We start from the raw sequence: 21,564 nt of genomic DNA on the forward strand, positions 1-21,564 counted from the left end.
ATGGGGCATTTTCCTTACGATGTTGGAGAAAATGTTTATTTAATTATTAATGTAAAAGGTATCTTTTACCCATTGCGATAAATAATCGAGAAAGTATAAACATTCTTTGAAATTTAGCAACTTATATAAAAATGATAATAGATAAAATAATAATAGTTTGAAATTAATCAAAGGATGTCTGTTGAAATATGTAAGTTTTTCTTCATAATTTCATATTTATGAAGAAAAATAATTAGGAATAAAAATCTAGGATTATATAAAATAAGTAAATAATACTATATTACAATTCTATAAATAATATTATATATAAGTTCAAACAATACAGAAGCAACATTGCTGTAACATTTGCAATGTTGGAATGATCAGTGCTGAATGAGAGTGTTATTTGATAATTGTATGATATTCTTTTAACACACAGATGTGAAAAGATTGATAAAAAGAGCGCATTTCTAATTTATGTTTCAGGTGCTGAAGTACTGCGATCATTTGCACGGAAAATGGTACTTCTCCGAAATCCGCGCGATCTTCTCCCGGCGTTACCTGCTGCAAAATGTGGCCCTCGAAATCTTCCTTGCGAGCAGAAGTAAGTGCTGACAATTTTTTTCGTTTGTCCATCCTCAATCAGTGCACCGCTTTTGGACGAGAGCGCATTCAGTTTCTTGTTAACGCCCCGAGTTCCTTTCCTTTCGCGTTATTTTACGCGGCAAGGATCCGATCTAATCCTGCGAACGGAATCTCGAACTCGCCACAAGGTGTTGCACGCGCGCGTTCGTTTTTACATAATAAATATCTTGCCCGCATTACACTTTTGTCTCTTTCTAAATCAATTTATTATTCAATCCCGCGGGCGCACCTGCAGTTATTGCTGTACTTCATCCCGTAGCGTTATATTGTAATTGTAATATACGGTATATATATCTTTGATAATTTTACATTTCCGTAAGGCATAAATAATGCTGTTTTTAATTGAGAATCAATATAAAATCGTATTAATTGAAATACATTGATTTCGTTTTAATTTAATGTCAAGCAGTCAAATCGAAATTTTATACATATCATATTAATGTCTCGCTCGTGTAATTGCCAATAATAACGTTTTTGTTAACAATTGTTGCTTTTTTGTTTATCCGAGGATTGTTATTTCCTATAACAAACCGCGCGAAAGAATTATTTATACCTACCTGCCTTGGACCACTATCCCGCTGATTATTTCTCCGGGGCGCAGATAAATTCCCAGGTATCCCCCGATTCTAATCTGATCTTGACTTTCGATGCGTCGTCGTGAGGAGACGTTAGCGGTGGAATGTCATCCCTGCGAGGTGCCTTCGCCGTTCATTAAAAAAATCACCGGAGACGCGCGTTCGTTAGCCGAAAAACGCTGGGGAACATGCATGGATTGCTTCTCCTCTCGCGATAAATCGTGAAACAATAAAAACTAAGAATGAGTAAGATGAGTTACTTTATAACGGGACCACGGTGTAACTTTCGGTCATCGGGCTGCATGCTTTACGTTACGGTCATCTGAAATTACCTTTTTGTTATTGAATATAGCAGTTAATTCTGCAAGACGTTAGTCCTCTCACGATTACCGCTTCTTGACACGCTACCTTAAACCCTCGCGTCATTTACATGATTGGTCGTTGCAAATGCCGTCGCGGATAAGGGTGGTTTCTGTGAGTAAGTGATTACTGCAGCATCTGCTTACTATTAGCAGCGTGTGAATGCTCATAATTAGAAAATTAGCAATGTGCTCGTACCAGCATGAATCCAAAGAAAAACGTGAAACAGCTGGACAGACTGTACGTTGCCGTATGCGTAATAAATATGTATGCGTAATTAGTATATTATATTACAAAAGATAAATTGATCAAGAATGTCAATTTATATTATTTGGAAAGATGTTCATATACAGTAAAAAATATTTTGTATTTGTATTAAAACTAGTTCTTGTTAAAACTATTGTATAACTTAAAAGATTGTAAAGTATAAGAACGTTTAACTATGTTTTATTTGCATACGTATAGAAGTAAAACCTATACGATCAAATTTCTCTTTTCTCTTAATTAAGATTAAAACAAGCATTTTGCTTTCGTGTACAGACAGTTCAGTAAATTACTAGGAAGTATTTATGGTAACCACCTCCTCGCACGCTACCCTTTGAACTCTCAGGGGGTGCGTCGCGAACGCACTTCGAACGATTGGGTTTTTCTTTCGCTTTCTGTCATTCCACAGAAACGAGCTAATCGATCTTAAGATCTACAAATTTATTAAAAATCTAGCCATTGTATAATAAATTAGGTACAATTATACTTAATAATTTATCGCAATCTGATCTTAATAATATTAGCATAATCACATGATTATGTAATAATACTTTTGCGCGGCATCTAAAGATAATAGTACCGTTTTATCTTTGTCACAGCTTCTTCGTTAAAAACTATAACTCTTATCAATATTTTTATACGTAAATATTTTTATACATAACGTGTATCAAACTGAAGAGTTAGTTTCTGAAATAGGAAGAAGTTCTACCTCTCTCCTTTTTGTTCATCGTCCGAATGATTGACGTCAATGTATTCTCGAAACTGGACTCGCTAATAATTCACACTTTAACACCTTTTTGTCCACAGCTTCGATCCTGTTCGCGTTCTCGGACCAGGCGACGGTGAAAAAGATGATCAAGGCGCTACCGCGAGTTGGCGTTGGTATCAAGTACGGGATATCCCAAACTAGGTAAGCGATAACTGCCTGGAGGAAGGAAGCGCTTCTGTCGTTCTACGGAAAGATCCAAGGATCTCGAAATCTACTTCCAAACATGTTCGTCGCATTCCCTCGTTTCTTTGTCCCTTTCGGTGAGGCAAGCCAGGGACGGATCCGAGGCGCTTCTTTCTACACACACAGATATTTATCATTTCTAGTATATACTTCTACTATAAAAGCACAATGAATAAGAATGAGAGCATATTATAATTAGTCACTATCAACGAATCAAACAAGGAAAAAAAGATGTTTTTTTATTCAATGTGGTATTTTTTATTTAATTATTATTTTTGTAAGGAATAACGTATTATTTATTATATGCATATATATTTTTTTATTATTTTATTATTATATGTAGGTATTACTGAATTATAAACTGAAAGTATATGTTAAAAAAATGAAACTTTGTACAAGCAATAGTGAAATTTTTAGTAGTTTATAATATCCGTCACTAACAATTATTGTATTATTTTTGTTATTTTATTGTATTTTCTTTCTTTATGTGTTCCTTAAAAAAGCAAGTATTTATGGTACTTGAAAAATATAATATAAGCGAGCGTAGGAAAGAGTAAGAACGCAAAATTCGTCCCTGCATGAAGTCCTATGTCTTTCTCGTATTGTAATGTCGTAAGCACCGAAGAGAGATTCTCGCAGGATACGAAGTCTCGTATAAGTCGACAGGAGTTGGCGGCAAGAACAGAGGTTCGCGTATCCGCGCTTCGACCCATCCATTAGAACGTTCCTATATACGAGATAGCCGGTGAGAAGGATACATCGGCCATAAATATACGACGACGAACTCTGACGTTCTTTCTCTCCGACCGATTTGAGAGAGAAAATTCTTGACTAACCGAAATAATTCGTCGGTATATAAAACGCGAATTCGTCGTGACATATCGGAAACATATTCATTGACGAGAAGAGTTCTTTAGTTAAGTTGTTTAATTAGTACATCACATTATTTAACATCTCAAAGAAGTATTACAATCTTTGTTTGATTAATTTTGAATAAACTAATTTAATGAGTTTAAATTTAATGGTAATTTTTAATTGAGGTATTTAGTATTAAAAATTTATATGTTGAAAATGTTGATTTTTTATTCATTAAAAATATTTTTTATAAAAATTTCATATGTTGAATATAAAGCATTCTATACGTTTTCGTAATGTGAATTCGATATGAATTAATTATTTATTATTATATTAATTTAGAAAAAACCCATTTCTCTCTGAAATTGATTTATATATCTATTCTGCAAAATAGTCGAATGTCGAGTAAAAAATTATGATTTTTGATAAACTAACGTGACGTTAATTAACTTGACGCTAACGTAAATAATTACTTTAATGTAGCTATCTCTCACACTAATATCCTCAATCACTGTAATGTAATTTTATTTAGCACAGGATAAATAATTATAAATATTCGCAAAAAATATTTTACGTAAGCGTATAGAAATGTCAAGAATAATTTCTATAAAACTTGCGTGTACGTTTGTATCTTTATTTATTAAAATCTATATCAATAAGTCGATAATATTAAGGAATTTGTTTTTAATATTTTAGTTATGTGGTAATTGATATCTGCCGATTTTTTCATGAATATTAATCTATTTTATAGCTGACACGAATAGAATCTAATTTAAAAATAGAATCCTGATGGTATGCATAATTTATGTATAGACAGTCGTACTTCGTATACTTTAGGCGTATTAATTTTATTATATGGAAAGTACTATATCTACTATGATATATACATATAAATAATATAATATACTATAATATTATATATGAAAATAACGGTTTGCTCTAAAAATTTTAGTTAGATACAGATTTGAAAATAATTTTGTTGAAGGTACCATAATAATTCTGTATACTCAAGCAGATAGAATGTTAAAACTTTTTGCAACATTGCTAATGAATTTTCTACAAATCACTTTTAATATAATCCAACTAATTAAAAAATTCGTTTTTTTTTTCGTTAATCGGCACTTTGCTGGTTGCTGATCGCACTGCAGCACTGGAAGTTTTCATGCTCACATGAAATTTACGCGAGATGAATCCAAGAATTGAATTTATGTGTCCGGTCGTCTTTAATGTCTGAAGGACGCACGCCCGTTAAAGTCTCCCATATAAATCCTAAATCAGCGATCTTTGCGTTCATAAAGAGAGCTTTATGGCGCGAACGTAAAGTGCCGGTGCGCGTCTTGACGTAATTGCTTTTGTAAATTGAGCCGGACCGCCGTCTTAATTGCTTATCAAAGCTATATGTACCGCTCGTTTGATTTGGCAATTAAACCGCGCTGCGCGATGCTGAGAAGTGACATGTTTCGCAATGTGGCCTCCTATCTGGCATGCAATTACATCGTTTTGGCGGCAAACTGTAAGTCGTCCGGGCTTGTTCCGATTATGGGTACTTCGGTGTTGGCATATGTAGCTTCGATACATTTAAACGTATGCATATAGATATTTTATTTCTATATGCCTACACAATTCTTTACACTTTGATTTAACGAGTACAGATATGGACGTTCAGAATATTCGTGACAAAAATAGGTTGAAATGAAATTTTATATTGATGCATGAAATCGTTAATTATATCGTTGGTATAACCGAGAATTGTTGTAATACTGCAAATCTTGAAACGAACAATTTTTTTTCTATAATTTGCAATTAAATTAGATTTTTATTATGTATTTTAATACAAAAATATTTAATTTCTTCTTTTTATATCATTTCTTCTAGTTTTTACTGTTATTGACAAACATCTTAATAATTACATTTTTTATTTTTCTATTATTGGGTACTGAATAGTTATATACTTACTTTAATTAGAGTAAATTAATCGAAAAATAATTTCCTGTAAAGTTGCATTATTTTGTTTTTTGTTGTATCTATCTATCTATCTATATATATATATATATATATATATACACGACTATGTTATGTGGATGATCGATAAATTTCATTTATTTTACAGACGGGCATCCTTGATGTCACCTCGACAATTGATGAGGAACTCCAACATGACTCAAAAGTGGCAGCGTAGGGAAATATCGAATTTTGAATATTTGATGTTCTTGAACACAATTGCTGGTAAGTACTTTTACTTTGTAGATAAATGTAAAACGCGCGATCAAATTTGACCGGTGATCGGCCGATTCCGTTCGGCTATCGATTGGAGGAAGAAGCGCGAAAGTAGCGAAGACACCATAGGCTTTTTTATGGGTGCACACGGGCGGATGGAGTCTGTCGTGGCGCATTAGGGATGTTCTCAATCAGCCCTGTGTTCCGTTAGCTACCCTACGCGAGTAATCCCAACCTTGTGGACCCCGGTAATCCTCTCCCGAGAGACTCGCCACTACCCCTCTTCGCTTCGCGTTGCTGAGGGCGAAATGGCGCGTCTTTGTTTCTCTTTGGTTTTAATATCGGCTCCCTCGTGCGTTCATCGAACCAAATCACGAAACTCGAGACACCACCGGCCTCGTGCGCTTTTTAATGAGACAGTTCGGACGCCTCTTGACGAGTCACGATGTACTTAGCAGGCGCATCTCGATTATCTCGCCGGCTTTTTCATCAAAGCGTATTCCTTTTAATAAGTTATATATGATTCACGGTATTAAACGTTAAAACGGCAAATATAAATATAGCACCGAATAAAATATTATACAATTAATTAACCTTTACAAGACGCGGAAAATCCACTATTCCAAATAGCACATATTATTCTATGAATATTCTACATCGGATATCTTTTCCGAGAATATTTGTATTGAACATTTATAAAATGTTTCTTAAACATTAATATATACGTAGTAGCACTAATCAAATAAATATTAATAAATAGAAATAAGCTTATTATAACAGCATATCTAAAAAATAAAGATTTTAATTAATATAATTTTCTATTGCAAATTTTTTACTTGCAATTGAAAAAAATCTCAGGTGACTATTTCCAGGATAACGGAATGATATACGTATTCCTTTTCTCGGATAACATTTATACGAGATTTAATGATTATACTTATACGCTAAGCATGTTTGCTCATTGTGCTTTTATTATCGTCTGCACGATAGAACAATTTATCTTTAATTTTACGGAAGAAAGAATTTAACGTATACCATTTGTCTTCTTTATTACACGCAAGAAGCTTATATATATATAGAAGAAACAAACGTATCATCAAACGATTCTCTTCACTTGCCGCGAGGTTCATCGATTCCCAAGAGTGATCGATCTCTCGCTGTCCTCTTCTCCCCAGGCCAAGTTCTTTCGATAATAATCGTCGGCGGGCACGATAGTGTTACGGGCGGCACGCCAATCGTCGTTGCGGCAATATTAACCGGCGATCAGCTGCGATTCTTGTAAAATAGTCGGTTAAGAGCTCGCTCAAGCTCGCGTCGTAAGTCATCCCGCCTGTGCGGGATTTATGCGCACCCACGCCCGCGGTCGGCCAGGTTGGCTTAATGACGGCGATGAGCACGGACGCGTAATTATTCGTATTTCGGCGCAGTCCTCCGCGATCCGCCCGGGGGTGGCCGCGGCCGCGTATTTACGAGGGTTATATATTAATTGCTCGAATAAATAGCCGTGGGTACACCGAGGCCGCGCTCTCTGCACGAGAGCAGCGGAACCGCCAACGGAGAGAGAAAGAGAATCAATACGAAAACGAACCGGTCCGCGCCGTGCTGCGCTGCGCCGGTCCGCGCTCCCGCATACGATCAGTCTGCGAGGTTTTATTTTGCTCTCCGTGCGTCGGTTTATTAAAAATTAATGACAGCGAATCCGATGTAAATACGATAGCCCGCACCGGCGCGGCGCGGCGGCGGCAGTGGCGAACCGGCCGCGCGTGTACAGGGCGAATCGTGAAGAGTTCGAAACGGAGACGATCGATAAGTACTTCTCGGGATAAATGTTGTGTGTTTCTTGAATGTCGGATATTTATGTTCACATCTTACATTGTCATACATCCATATAGTTACATTTTGTCGCTGTTTCTGTATTGTTTTTTACAAGAAACGATTTGTAAGACTTTATGTAGACCACACTCTGTGTAAAATGCGTAGCCTGCGGTTACATACTGGTTACAACGCAATCTGATCTTAACTCTTCTCGATATAATTGCTTTAGTCACATCCCGCGGATATCGTGATATTTTAAATCTGTTTACATACTTCGCAATCGTATCTCGCGTATCAACCACGGTCTTGGTCATTAAATATAAAGCACTCTCAATTTATTGCATTTTCTTGAAAAAGGCAGTAATAAATAATTAAAATTATTATAAAAATAAATATTATATTATATATAAATATATTATATATTAATCAATAAAACTGTTTTAATTTATTCTTTGTTAGATATAGATTTCCCAATTTTCCAATTTGTGAGGGGTGTTTTATGTAATATTCAATATATAATTTTAGTCAATAAGTAATTTTAATTTTGCACTTAATAATGAAGATGATAAAAATTATGGTTACTTACTGATTCCCTAATGTACTTTTGATTGAGATTGTATTTGTATTTAATGATAAAGAAAATACAAGATTCGTTATTTAAATATTTATTGAAATTATAAGAAATGTAGGGCATAAATATAACGCGGGATATAATATAGTATATAACGAGACAGATACACATGCACAAAGGGTGTTGATATACGAGTATCTTCGAATTTCTATTATATTTATTTTTCAAAATGTATGTAGTTCGTTTTATATATACACACTGAACTACGGACCTTTCATCCCAGGTAGTTGCCAACAGGTCGTCGCCTTCGTTTGCGATCGTATCTAGGCTGATCTTGCTTTGCAGTGAATTATTGCCGAGGACGCAGCAACAACGTCCGGTAAAGCGACCGACTGTGATCAACCAACTGATCTTATAAACGTTTATAATTATAATGCATAAACGTAGTGTATGTAAACATCGTTCAGTCTGATCGAATAAATGCGCGACGTTCTAATTTTACTCAATTACGTTTCTTAATTATCGTTAAATTACATATTATGTTAAATTTAAAAAATTAGACTTAACTCTCCGAAGTTAATGGCAAAAATCTACGTTAAAAAATCAGATAATTACTCCCGGGTTAAGATTATACGGTGGTACTTTGCATATGTATCTTTTCGATTATCATCTGCGATGTTCTCGTTGTGAATCTACTTACGTCTTCTGTAAATTTTCTTTTAAATGTTCATATTTTTTCTGAAGCAAGGATAAAATTCGGAAGAAAATAAGATCCGATGTCTTTAAGACAAGAGAAAGACGGAAGATACGTGTGTGCGTTGTGTCGCGGACATTCCGCTGTCGAGGCGCGTTCGCCGAGCGTTTACTCACGCCGACGCTACCATTAATAATCACTTTGATGCATAACGCGGCCTCGCTATTATTTACGCACAGCTGTCGCTCGCGCGGCGCCCACGATTTACGATCGTATTGTAGCGACAGTGGGACTTATCCAGCGGCCGGTGCAGTACGACTTTGCCATTGCATTGCTTTTTTTTTACCGAGGGAATTATCCAAAAAACTTCTTGGATACGGTCTTAGTCTAGTAGTTTCTGTCAGTTCACGGTGTCTTTAGCTCGGTAACAAATGTACTGTGTTGATATTTGAAAATGCGCTCTAATAAGAGATAGATTTATTCGCTGTAATAATTAACATTTTGATTGTCAAACTGGTTTCAACATTGAGCTCTGAGAGATTCAAAGTCGAGAAGTGAGCAACTGTTTGTAAAATATCGCTTACGGAAATTTAATACTGGCCAATTTATTATTGAAAGACAACAATTAATTATTTTTATTTAAAGTATTAAAGATACTGAATAGAGAGAGAGAGAGAGAGAGAGAGAGAGAGAGAGAGAGAGAGAGAGAGAGAGAGAGAGTGTGTGTGTGTATGTAGTACTTTCTAACAGTACTTATACTTAAAATAAGTTAATTATTGTCTTTTAATAAATTGACTAGTATTATACTATTATCGCTTATGAAGATTTAATATTGGCCAATTTACTACTTAAAGACAGCAATTAATTATTTATTTGGAGTACTAAAAATACTGAACAGTAGTGCTTTTAAATCTCTCTCTCGTATTTACTTAAAATAAGTTAATTACTATCGTTTGGTAAATTGGCCATTTATTAAATTTCTGTAAAGATGTATTGAGGCAAATTACAAAATAAATCGTTTCATTAATATCATGTTTACTAAAAAAGTATAAATAATTGAAAGAAGTGAATAATTTTAATTAAATAAGAAAAATGCTATATTTAAAGCGGACTTTAGTACTTAAATATTTATATGAAAATTTATATATAATACGAATACATACTTGATTCAGCGTCAAAACCTTTTCTGGTCTTGAAATGCAGTCACGAGTAGAACTAGAGCAATAATATCATTTATTAAATTAATAATCTGTGAAATCGCTATAGCAGGATGTGTAATTAATAGTATGCAAAGACTCTCCGTACTTGCAGTTCGTCATAAACACGAATTTTATTAACTTCTTTTTATTTTATACGAATTTGAATAACTCCTCTCCACTATTTTTCTACGTGCCATCATTTAGTGTAATCTTTTGATTAATTATCTTGTTGATAAGCGTTTATTACCTGCAGGTGCTTACAAATTTAATAATTTTTAATAAGCATCTTTATATGAATATTAATAGTCTGAAATTAACGAGAGAGAATTTTAAATCTGCGAAAAATATTAGCACAGGTGAGATCATACCCCGATCTCCCATATTCCATGCGGGCGTCTCCATCATTCGATCATTAAAGTAAATAAATATAAAAAATTCTATGTTATGCATTATTTATATTGTATTACATATTTAATAATATAATTTTAGCTAGAAAAGTAAAAATATGATTCGCAAACCGAAATAATCTTTTTATAATTAAAACAGATATAAATATACAAACATTTTTTAATGAATAATTTTATTTTTAATAAGTCTAATATATTATTTTTGTTTTTTTTTTTTACAAAAACTATAAAAAAAACTTTATAATTTTCCAGATATCCCTAACACGGCAATCAAAGTAATAAGGGGCAGTTATATATTTTTTAAAAAATATTAAAATCAAACAAATTTTCACCACATATTGTACTACTATTTTGTGTTACATTTGTTAAATAATGCGTTGCATTTGCAGTTTTGCACAAGTCGATTGCTTCGGTGTGTTTAACTAATCTAATCGCGCTTCCGTTGCACGATAATCACGAGTTGAAACATTTCGCGTGCTTTGCCATCGAATAAGGCCGCAAAAGAGAACGAAGTAAACGAAGGAGCGAGGGAGGACGGTGACACACGTGTATCCGTCATGAGAGCGCCGAGTGACAAACTCGCTGACGTGCTTTAATTAGCGACAGGGAAAGAGATTAGAACTCAGCCTTGGGACCGCGCTGCCGTCACTAATGCATTTCAGGATGGGATTTTGTGGGGGACTTGGGCGGGGGGAGAGAGGAACGAGCACGAGTAAGACCTCTGGGAGTGACAATTTCAGGAGCGATTAGCCGTCACGCTCTGAGTTATGCGCTTACTAAACGGCGCGCCGCGCCCCATTGAGCCGCACGGCGCGTTTTTCGTAAAAATAGAATCACGAGCCTATAGCGCGGTCTCGTGGCGGCTTTCGTCGCCCTTAGCTAACAGCAGGGGTGCGAGATGGATAGGAGTGACCGTGGCTAAGACGCAGGGTCAGCGCGAAGAAAAAAGTGGGTCGGCGATTATCCGCATTAAAAACCCAATTGCGATCTCTTTCCGTCTATTCTCAACAGTATATATGAGAAATTTAATTTAAGCACTCACCACCCCTTTTGACTTTCTCGTTCTTTTCTTTATTTGGGATATTAAGCGATGATTTAGGTCATGTTTAACTGATAAAAATTTGTATTATTTTAGGCCGCACGTACAATGACTTGAACCAATATCCTGTATTTCCTTGGGTGTTAACGAACTACGAAACGAAGGAACTCGATCTCAGTTTGCCCAGCAATTACAGAGATTTGTCGAAGGTATAGACTTAGCGAATTTTGTATATATATAACAACGATAGTAATATTCTAATCTCGTTTTCTTGGTTTAAGTTACACTAATTGTGAGAGATCACTTACTATTTAGATAGCAATAACTAAAAAATATGTTATGAAAAAGCTAAAGATTTTTAAGCAGTATGTGTAACTATTATAATGACACAATTGACTATATTTGCATGATTCAAACAACTATATAAATATATAGTTTTCCCAAAAAATAACTGTAAATTTTAATTAAATTATGATAATACAATTTTTTCTCTCCGTGCACATTTGATGTTTCACGTAATACGGCAAGCAACTAAAGAATACTCGTGTATTTCACAGCCAATTGGCGCACTGAATCCAAACAGAAGAGCTTACTTCGAAGAACGCTTCCAAAGCTGGGAACACGACACTATACCACCCTTCCATTATGGCACACATTATTCTACGGCAGCCTTTGTTTTAAATTGGATGATACGCGTGGTAAGTCTCTTATTACTTTGTAAATACGCTTGATGTTCAACTTCGTTTTATCAATTTACGATTGTAAAAAGCACAGGTGGTACTACTTTGTTATGCGATTATTACTATATAAATACCATAAAAATAGAAGTAATTTGACTGATTTATTCGCAAATGCATTCATTAAATAAAAATATTTATTAGCCACGTCGTTTCCTTTATCGAGATTAAATTGAAGTTTAACGTAGGATACGGGACCGGATCTTTATCCATATAATAGGCGTATAATTAGCTTCCAATCGCTGATTTTTCTGTCTTTCCACTTACGGAGCGTGTCCAGTCTGCACCATAAATTTAAACGACACTTTTAGTACTGCATGTACACTAATTTGAGGGCGTCGGAACGCCCTCATGCCAACGACGCCCGCCTTCTCGTTAAATATACACATTTGTTTTCTGCTGCATTTCCTCGTTCACTTGAATTTCAGGGCCTAACTGGAAAATATCTTGATCTCTTTTTTCTGTCTGTCCTTTTTAGACTTAAAGAGTTAATACATATTTATAGTTTGTAAAAAAATTTAAATTTCGCTGTAAATTTTCGAGTGTTATTTTATCATCGATTGTATGTGTTAATCGTATTTTATTTATCACCAGTTTATTAATCATCGTAATAATTCTTATGATATCGCCATTGAATTTACGTAATTGTCCTTAAAGAAACTAAAACATGTTTAAAGTACTATTATTACGTATATTAAAATTCGAAACAATGACGTGGCCCACGTTAATTATTTATTTGCTATCCAACGCATACAATGAAATATTGCATCATGAATAATTTATTCATTTATTATATAATATAATCGCTGTGTTACGCTTTGTTCGTCAAAGATACGATCCGTTTATAGTATTATATTATTCCGGAGTTCTGCCATAAAGGAATAGTTTTAAATCTGGTGTATAACGAGGATTGCATTCCTAGTAAAATGCAAAAATCGGGTTTATGTCCTCGCGTACGTTCGCGTTTGTGCCACGGCACGAAAGTGTATCGATTATGTGTGTGGCCTTTCGCTTTGCGTTCATTCGCCTGTCAACGGAACGGATGACTGACCGAGAAACGAGAAGGACTTCGCAAGAAACCGTGCACACAAAGAACCGCCTATAAAGTGTCTCTAAGTGGCGGTTTAGAGTCGTGCCGCATTTTCTCCGCCCCAACTCACACACTCGTTTCTATGTCTCAGCCTTATAGACATTCTACGGGATTTATGTGCTCCTGTTGTAAAAGGGCTCGACTACATGTTAGATACCAAAGAAGAGCACTAGTAAACCAATCCCTTGAATTAAATAACATTTTGTTATTTTAATTTCCATTTGGGTCAAAATATAAATCAATCCATTTTTGTTAATTTCGAAGTAAACAATATCCAAATTAACTTATGCATTCAATAAATAATAAGCATTTAATAATTTTATAGTTTCTTGAGTTAAATTGGTTAACTTCATTGTTTTAATTAAATTAATATTATATTGAGTAAGAGCAGTGACAATCTAGGGAAATGATTAGGTAAAAAACAACTCAAACTGACAAGAAGTATAATTTATATGAATTTAACAGTGTAGTCGCTATAAAATGATTCTATAAATATAAATCATTCTTACAGGAACCAATGACAACTATGTTCTTGGCTTTACAAGGCGGTAAATTTGATCACCCTAACAGACTATTTTCATCTATCGCGCTCTCGTGGAAGAATTGCCAACGCGATACATCCGACGTTAAGGTTCGTTGCATTTAATTAAGATACTCGTAAAATTTACATTTTTGCCATGCCTCGGTGAATATCCGTTGTTATCATCGCTGCATAAAATTTCAATTTCATTTGATATACTGAAGATCGGGAGAGCTATAAATTCGCTTTTTCCTTAACAGGAGCTGATTCCGGAATTCTTTTTCCTACCGGAAATATTAGTAAATAGCAATCATTACCGTTTGGGCAGGCAAGAGGATGGTAGCTCGGTTGGCGATGTTGAATTACCACCTTGGGCTTCGTCTGCTGAAGAGTTTATACGTATAAATCGAATGGTACAGAATTAATTTTTTTTAAATTAGCACAAAGAGAAAAAATTTGCTGCCAAAGCCAATTCTACGTTATAACGGTAAATTCTGTTTGACTTGGGAATCGCAAATTATTTGCAAATATAATAAATATTTATTCTTTTTCATACTCGTTATAAAAATTATTTGTAACGAATGTAAAATATTTGTTAAATATATGAATTTGTTTGTTATAAATATCAAACAAATTTGATGATTAAATTTTGTAATTTCTTTCGCGTTTGTAGCAAATCTTTCTCTTTGTGAACGTTATAACTTAATATAAATTTTAAATTTTAAAAATCCTAATGTGTCTTCATAAAAATTATTGTTGATAAAAAAGTGACATAAGCAAAAAAATTAGCATTTATTAGATAACAAAAGAAAATCCATTTTAAAGACTAATAAATATATTGTTGTGAAAAAACGACGTATTGCTTATATGGAAAAGTACAAGTCTGACAAGGGATGAAATTTACACAGCTCTATACTGTAAAATTTATACAACAGTATTAAAATTTTTTAAATTTATAACGTAGTTTTGAAAAATATATTATATTTGGAAGTAACATAGAAAATAGTAAAATTATGCATATTTATTATCCTTAATTAAAACATTATTCAAAAATTCAGAAAGAATTTAAAAAATGTTCTACAGGAAGTTGCTAATTTTAACTTGTTAATTTTTATATCAATGCAGCGACATGTCTTGCAATTGATACATTATTTAGTAAATTGTAATTTTCAGGCACTCGAATCCGAATTTGTGTCATGTCAATTACATCAATGGATCGACCTGATATTTGGTTATAAACAGAAAGGTAAGAGCAATTTTAAAACATATACAAAGAAAATAATTTTGCTAAAGTATCTGAAAATTTAAATTTAAAAATAATTTTGTTGTAGCATCAGAATAATTACGTAAGATACTCAGATTGGTTGCTAGAATGTCAAAATATTTTGCAGCATTGTTCATCATGTTAAATTTTCTACATAATTATTTTGATAATTCAACAAAATTATTTTCAGATCTGTATCTAGTTAGGTTTTTCAATGCTTCAAGAAAATTTGTTTTTCATGTATATTTACTATAATTTATAAAAGTTTATGAATTGCGGAATATAAAAATGGTTATATATTTAAATCTATTGAATTTAAATCCGATGAAAAAATAAATATGATTTTTAATCTCTGTGATTATCTGAAATGATAATGTCTTATTAAGATAAGTTTACACCGATTATGAAATTGTGTCGATGACAATTAGGTTCGGACGATAATAGACGAATTAAATTAATAAATGTTCACACAAAAACAAATGGTAGGCGCCGTTCGCGAGCACCCAAGGTTGCGCCTTGGGTGTTGGGACAGAGGCGCAGTCGAGTCAAATTAGATTTCCACCGATGTTAATTGCCGATGGCGCCTCTATATCCGGCGCTTCCTCGAAGATACTGTTTCGGCATCGGACGCGGCAGTGAGGGAAGACATACGAAGGCGCGCGTATGGAAGGAATTAGTTTTTAGTTAGCTTCCTCTCTTTCCCTCTCGGTCTCTGTCCTAACCAATTAAGCACGTGTGCCGAGCGCGACAATGCGTCCCACCCGTAATATGCAACACGTTTACGGTAGCTCAGCAGCCGGTAGCACGAAAGTGGAGTCAGCCGGAAATACCGAGCACAAGCAATCGTCAAGAACGCTCTCGGAGTCATTCTTGAAGAATGCATTATGTCGCACAGCGTGGTGACAACGCACGAAAACAGTATCATAAAATTGCAGGAAAAAATAATGCATTAAAGATCTTCGTATAACATACTTCGGTTATTTTGTTTTTCGTAGGCCCGGAAGCCGTACGTGCAACCAACGTTTTCTACTATTTAACGTACGAGGGTACCGTAGAACTGGATACCATCATAGATCCCTTGATAAGGGAAGCTGTAGAAAACCAAATTAGGAATTTCGGACAGACACCATCGCAGCTCTTAATGGAACCGCATCCTCCGAGAAGCTCCGCGATGCATTTGGTGAGATTATCTTAACACATGAAAATATAATTTTATATGCATGTAATTTTGGAAAAGATTGAGAATATTTGAGAACATCTTTTTAATAATGTAAAAATGGACTATAAGAATCAATGTAATTCTTAGTGCAAGAAAATAATTATAGTGTCGTCCAACATATAATTTAAAATATATAATTATCCGAAGAATACAAACATTATACATCAATATTATAACTTTTTACTCAATAATGTAGTAATTGTTATGCACACATGAAAATTATATTTATATTGTTGAATAGAAAATGAGAATGTGAAGTAATATTATTGTTAATTTGTATTTTGCGGATCTCTCAGAAGTTAATGTTTTGGCTTCACTTAATTTAAGCCATTCCTATTAACATTTTGTTGGTGATATATTGATTGGTGTATATTGAACCGATATTAGGACGATGTTATTCTGAACAACACGTATTGTCTCGAAGATCTCATGATATCTTTTAATCAACTTTTAGACATGTATGTCTCAGAAAACGTCTTTATGGCATCTTTTAAACATATATACTATTTGGGATGTGTTACTAGAGATAATCAATATTAACTAAATACTAAATATTAAAGATAAATGTGTTGTTAGAGATTGTTTGTGAAAAATAATATGAAATGATAGAAGTTGCAATATTTTTTTAGTCGCCAATGATGTTCTCGAGCATTCCGGAAGATGTGTGCATGACTATCAAGTTTCCGTCTAACTCGCCGATTTGTCACATCTCGGCTAACACTTACCCTCAACTGCCACTGCCATCGGTTGTGACGGTAACCACCGGACAGCAATTTGCTGTTAATCGGTGGAATACCAATTATGCAGGTAAAGTAATTTTCTACACGCACTCCGGCACTTGAATTTATCTTCATTGCCTCGTTGTTATCGTAATTTTAATCTTTTGTAGCCTCAGTGCAATCTCCGAGTTATGCAGATACACCACAGGCGCAGGCTGCCAATCAGCCATTATCCATGGATCCTGTTCTTTGTAAGTATGCGTACACACACATATACAGATGAAGTACCATTTTCAAGATGTCTCTTCGAGATGTGCGTACTAATTAACGAAGCCGCGCTGTATATTTTTAGCTCAAGCGGCAAACAGCTCAAATCCAACGTTACAACGTCGACATCTAGGCGACAATTTTAGTCAGAAACTCAAAATTCGCAGCAATTGTTTTGTTACTACTGTGGACAGCCGATTTTTAGTGGCCTGCGGATTTTGGGACAATAGCTTCCGCGTTTTCTCCACTGAGACAGGTAAGTTTTAATATTTCACAATTAGTTACTCTATAATATAACGAATATTATAAATACACATGACAAATTTAACATATTTCGCGTGTCTTAAACAGACTATTAACATTTTTTTATTAATTTATTATAATACAAGATAAATATGTTAAAAAGTAATGCAAATATTACATTTAAAAAAATTAATAGAAAATATGTTACGTTATTATAATTTGTAAACAAATTGTGAAAGCATATTTTCTCTATAAAATTAATACGATATTTATACTATATTAAATTAATATATTGTACTCATTTATCTTAGAATTTTTGTTTTAAAATACATTATTTTTATGTTAATTATTTATAAATTGTGTTATTTTAACACTCAAAATGTTTTGAGTATCAATTTAATGCAAAATATTCAAATAATACAATCACATTATGTTAAATTAATACTTCGATATATTAAAAATTCAACACAAAATTTTTTATTGTAAGTGTGGATACGCAATGATTATATGCTTCTTCACGAGGTAAAACTTTATAAAAAAAAGAAATTATTGTTTGCAGCAAAAATCGTCCAGATAGTATTCGGTCATTACGGAGTCGTTACTTGCTTGTCGCGTAGCGAGTGTAACATTACTTCCGACTGCTACATTGCATCCGGAAGTGCTGACTGCACTGTCCTCCTTTGGCATTGGAACGCAAGAACACAAACTATCGTTGGTGAGGGTGAAGCACCGGCGCCACGTGCTACCCTTACAGGTCACGAACAGCCTGTGACAGCCGTCGTCATATCCGCCGAATTGGGTTTGGTTGTCTCAGGATCGCATTGTACGTATTATATAAGTTGAAAAAAAATGAATCTGAGGAGAAAGTATAAAAAAAACGCTTTGTTCTGTAACTATAATAATTAGATATATTGTTTGAATAAATGACACCTGATTTTGAAATAAGTTAATGATTGATTATAAATAATTTGATGTTACAGACGGTCCGGTACTCGTTCACACTACTTTTGGTGACCTTCTAAGGTCGCTCGAGGCGCCGAATGGATTTTCGTCTCCTGAAAACATCTCTATGTCACGCGAGGGCGTCATCGTAGTAAACTATGAACGTGGGCATATAGCGGCTTTCACCATAAATGGAAAACGTCTTCGTCACGAGTCTCATAATGATAATTTACAGGTAAACATCTGATTAAGTAACTAATTTTTCGATCATTTATATTTCCAGGCATATTTAGCTAAGGAGTTAAAGCTGGAACTCTAAGAATCAGGGCATTATAATTAAAAAAAAAAAGCAAATTACGTATTATTTATAATAAATTAATCGCGTGCGGTGGTGTACTTTTGACACTGTTACCTTTTTAAGATATATCATAATCAATGATATGATAAATCTTTAAGTAGGTGATTTAAAAATACGCTAGTTAATGAGTAGAATGCAAATTTTATAAATACGTTAAATCCTATATATATCGTATGTCAATACCGTTAATTTATTTCTAGTATTACAATATTTGTAGGACCGTTGGAATTTCAAACAATAATTGAATATTTATTTCTAGTGCTTACTACTGAGCAGAGACGGCGAGTATTTGATGACTGGAGGTGACAAAGGTATCGTTGAAGTTTGGCGAACCTTCAACCTTGCCCTACTTTATGCATTTCCCGCATGCGAAAGCAGCGTGCGATCCCTTGCACTCGCTCATGATCAAAAGTAAGTAAAATTTATATAAATATCTTTTTCAAAAATTTTTTTAGTCTTTAACCATGAAATAATATTTGCATATAATGTCAGGAGTCCACTTTAAAATTACATTGCTCTGAACATAAAGATCATAAACATGAATCATAAATATATTCTGTTTTTTATAGGTTTCTTCTAGCTGGTCTGGCAAACGGGTCCATTGTGATATTCCACATCGACTTTAACAGATGGCATCACGAGTTCCAGCAGCGTTACTGAAATTACGACTTCCTATTCGCCTAAGAAGGCAGGGCGCACCTCATAAAACAAACTTTTGCGCTTAACTTTCCAAATAGTACATCTTCGAATTTACATGTATTTTCTCGGACAAACGGTGCTTCGTTTGTTCAATTTTTTGTGGATCACTCACGAGTGTGTCGAATGTACGGGGAAGCCATAGTATTTGCGCGACATTTGTACGGGTCAGCTTCTCGTCTCAGACTATTCTTAGATTCGCAGCAAATTTATGGTATATAAAATATATTCAATCAATCGAATTAGGTGCAATGAGCGGCAATGAAATAAATATGGTGCACTGCAAATTTTGACGTTCAGCAATAAACTCGCTTACATAGCTGCGTGCAGTGCTTCCGTGAGAGAGGAGGTCGAGCGTGATACAAAGGGCGAGGTGCAATCAGAGTTCCGGCTGTTTATCCCGCGTAATTGCCGAGTGGACGTCAAACCATGTCGCATGCTTGTAAAAGCGCGAAAATTATAGGTACTACGTACCGCTCGAAAACGCTAGTCAATTAATGAAGACTCGGATCTATCTACGTTCGCGAGTGTTCGCGCGATTTCTTCTCACGCGGTGCGGAGAAAAAGGTATGCTATAACGGGGAAAGGCGATAAGCGCCAAAGAAAGAAACCGCGTCGACGAGACGACGGAGCTGAACATACGTTATTTTTATGCCTGGAACTGCACGTGGATTTGGCCCACGACACTCTAGCGTTAAATGTCCAATTGTAAATACAGAATATGTAATTCTTCACGTTATACATATATACATACACACGCGCTTTATTCCCTATATTAGAGGGGCCAAGGAAGTGAAAGGCGTGCATTATCGCGAGAGGTTTTTCATTCTATTCTTCTCAGACGTCGCTCACGTCGAACCTTTTGGCTACGCACTTTGTACGTTCAGTTTGAACTACACGCACGCAAACGCACTACTGCTGCGTAAATCACTGGTACCGCGGTAGCACCGGTAGATGCTGTGCGGTAAACACATCGCTAATCATTCTCTCGACCGCGGTATCAATCCTCTACCCCTCACTCCCCACCGCCGCCGCAACACTTTCTACACCCTGATGTTCGCGTCCTTCGAAAGAGATCCTAATTTTTATCAAAGCCGTCCAGCTTAACTTTTGCGAGGATATTTCTTAGTATTTTCGCACGCGACGTATATTAATCAGCAAGCAAGTTATTTAGGCTAAAGTAACATCCCGAATTCATCCTTAACATTCCGCGAATTGTCAAGGATCGTGTTTATGTGTGAATGCGTTGTTGGTGATCCTAGGATGGTCGAGTGACGATAGAGTAGGATATATGAGAGATGAAAGAGAGAGAGAGAAAGAGAGAAAACGTTAAATATGAGAGTGAGAGAATGAAGAAAAAAAAAGCAGACGTACACCTTAACAGCTAACAACGATGGGGAAGAAGATGCTTGATCACGCATAAGCGGTAGAATTACTAGCTTGATTTCCGTTCGTACGCCATCGTAGAACATGTGATCGATAGTCTTGTAGTATTACTACAGAGTACTATTGTCATTTTGAGCCTTGTGTATTTCACGAGCTAGTCGTAGACACAAGACGCCGCATAAGTATAGCCTTCAGTTGTTTGTACGTATTCCGGATGTAGCATATTGTCGTCAACTTGATTTTAATCATGTGTAACGAGTAATTACTTAATGTATCTAAGAAGACAGAGGGATGGGGAAACCGTTTTGTTGTCATTGCTTCATAGTCATATGACAATGACAGATGCATTTCCGTGGTCGCCAGGACAGTTATCGCAAAATCTTCGAAAGAATGAAGATGTAAGGACGCGGAGATGAGAAAACACGGAAAGAAAATGAGAGGACATAAACATAAGTCATTCGAGGTAAATCGCGGATTTTAATTGGCCGTCGCGATTTAATAAAACGTTGTGATTTTATAATACATCATATTACAATTCGCTTTTGCATTTA

At 34.9% G+C, this 21,564-nt stretch overlaps 1 protein-coding gene across 1 annotated transcript in view; it reads left to right on the forward strand.

The window, feature by feature from the left end:
• Positions 1 to 21,564, forward strand: part of rg (A kinase anchor protein rugose) — a 199,042-nt gene extending 177,478 nt beyond the window's left edge. The window contains exons 38-53 of the mRNA XM_018543108.1: positions 466 to 583; positions 2,631 to 2,733; positions 5,741 to 5,856; positions 11,669 to 11,781; positions 12,130 to 12,270; positions 13,911 to 14,030; positions 14,180 to 14,332; positions 15,093 to 15,165; positions 16,179 to 16,363; positions 17,032 to 17,209; positions 17,292 to 17,372; positions 17,474 to 17,644; positions 18,191 to 18,454; positions 18,612 to 18,808; positions 19,191 to 19,342; positions 19,501 to 21,564. Of these exons, the coding sequence (XP_018398610.1) occupies positions 466 to 583; positions 2,631 to 2,733; positions 5,741 to 5,856; positions 11,669 to 11,781; positions 12,130 to 12,270; positions 13,911 to 14,030; positions 14,180 to 14,332; positions 15,093 to 15,165; positions 16,179 to 16,363; positions 17,032 to 17,209; positions 17,292 to 17,372; positions 17,474 to 17,644; positions 18,191 to 18,454; positions 18,612 to 18,808; positions 19,191 to 19,342; positions 19,501 to 19,591 (2,256 nt within the window). The 3' untranslated portion in view covers positions 19,592 to 21,564. The remainder of the gene's footprint in view (positions 1 to 465; positions 584 to 2,630; positions 2,734 to 5,740; positions 5,857 to 11,668; positions 11,782 to 12,129; positions 12,271 to 13,910; positions 14,031 to 14,179; positions 14,333 to 15,092; positions 15,166 to 16,178; positions 16,364 to 17,031; positions 17,210 to 17,291; positions 17,373 to 17,473; positions 17,645 to 18,190; positions 18,455 to 18,611; positions 18,809 to 19,190; positions 19,343 to 19,500) is intronic.

The sequence above is a fragment of the Cyphomyrmex costatus genome, unplaced genomic scaffold (assembly GCF_001594065.2).
Source record: "Cyphomyrmex costatus isolate MS0001 unplaced genomic scaffold, Ccosl1.0 scaffold36, whole genome shotgun sequence".
Classification (NCBI taxonomy): Eukaryota; Metazoa; Arthropoda; class Insecta; order Hymenoptera; family Formicidae; genus Cyphomyrmex; species Cyphomyrmex costatus.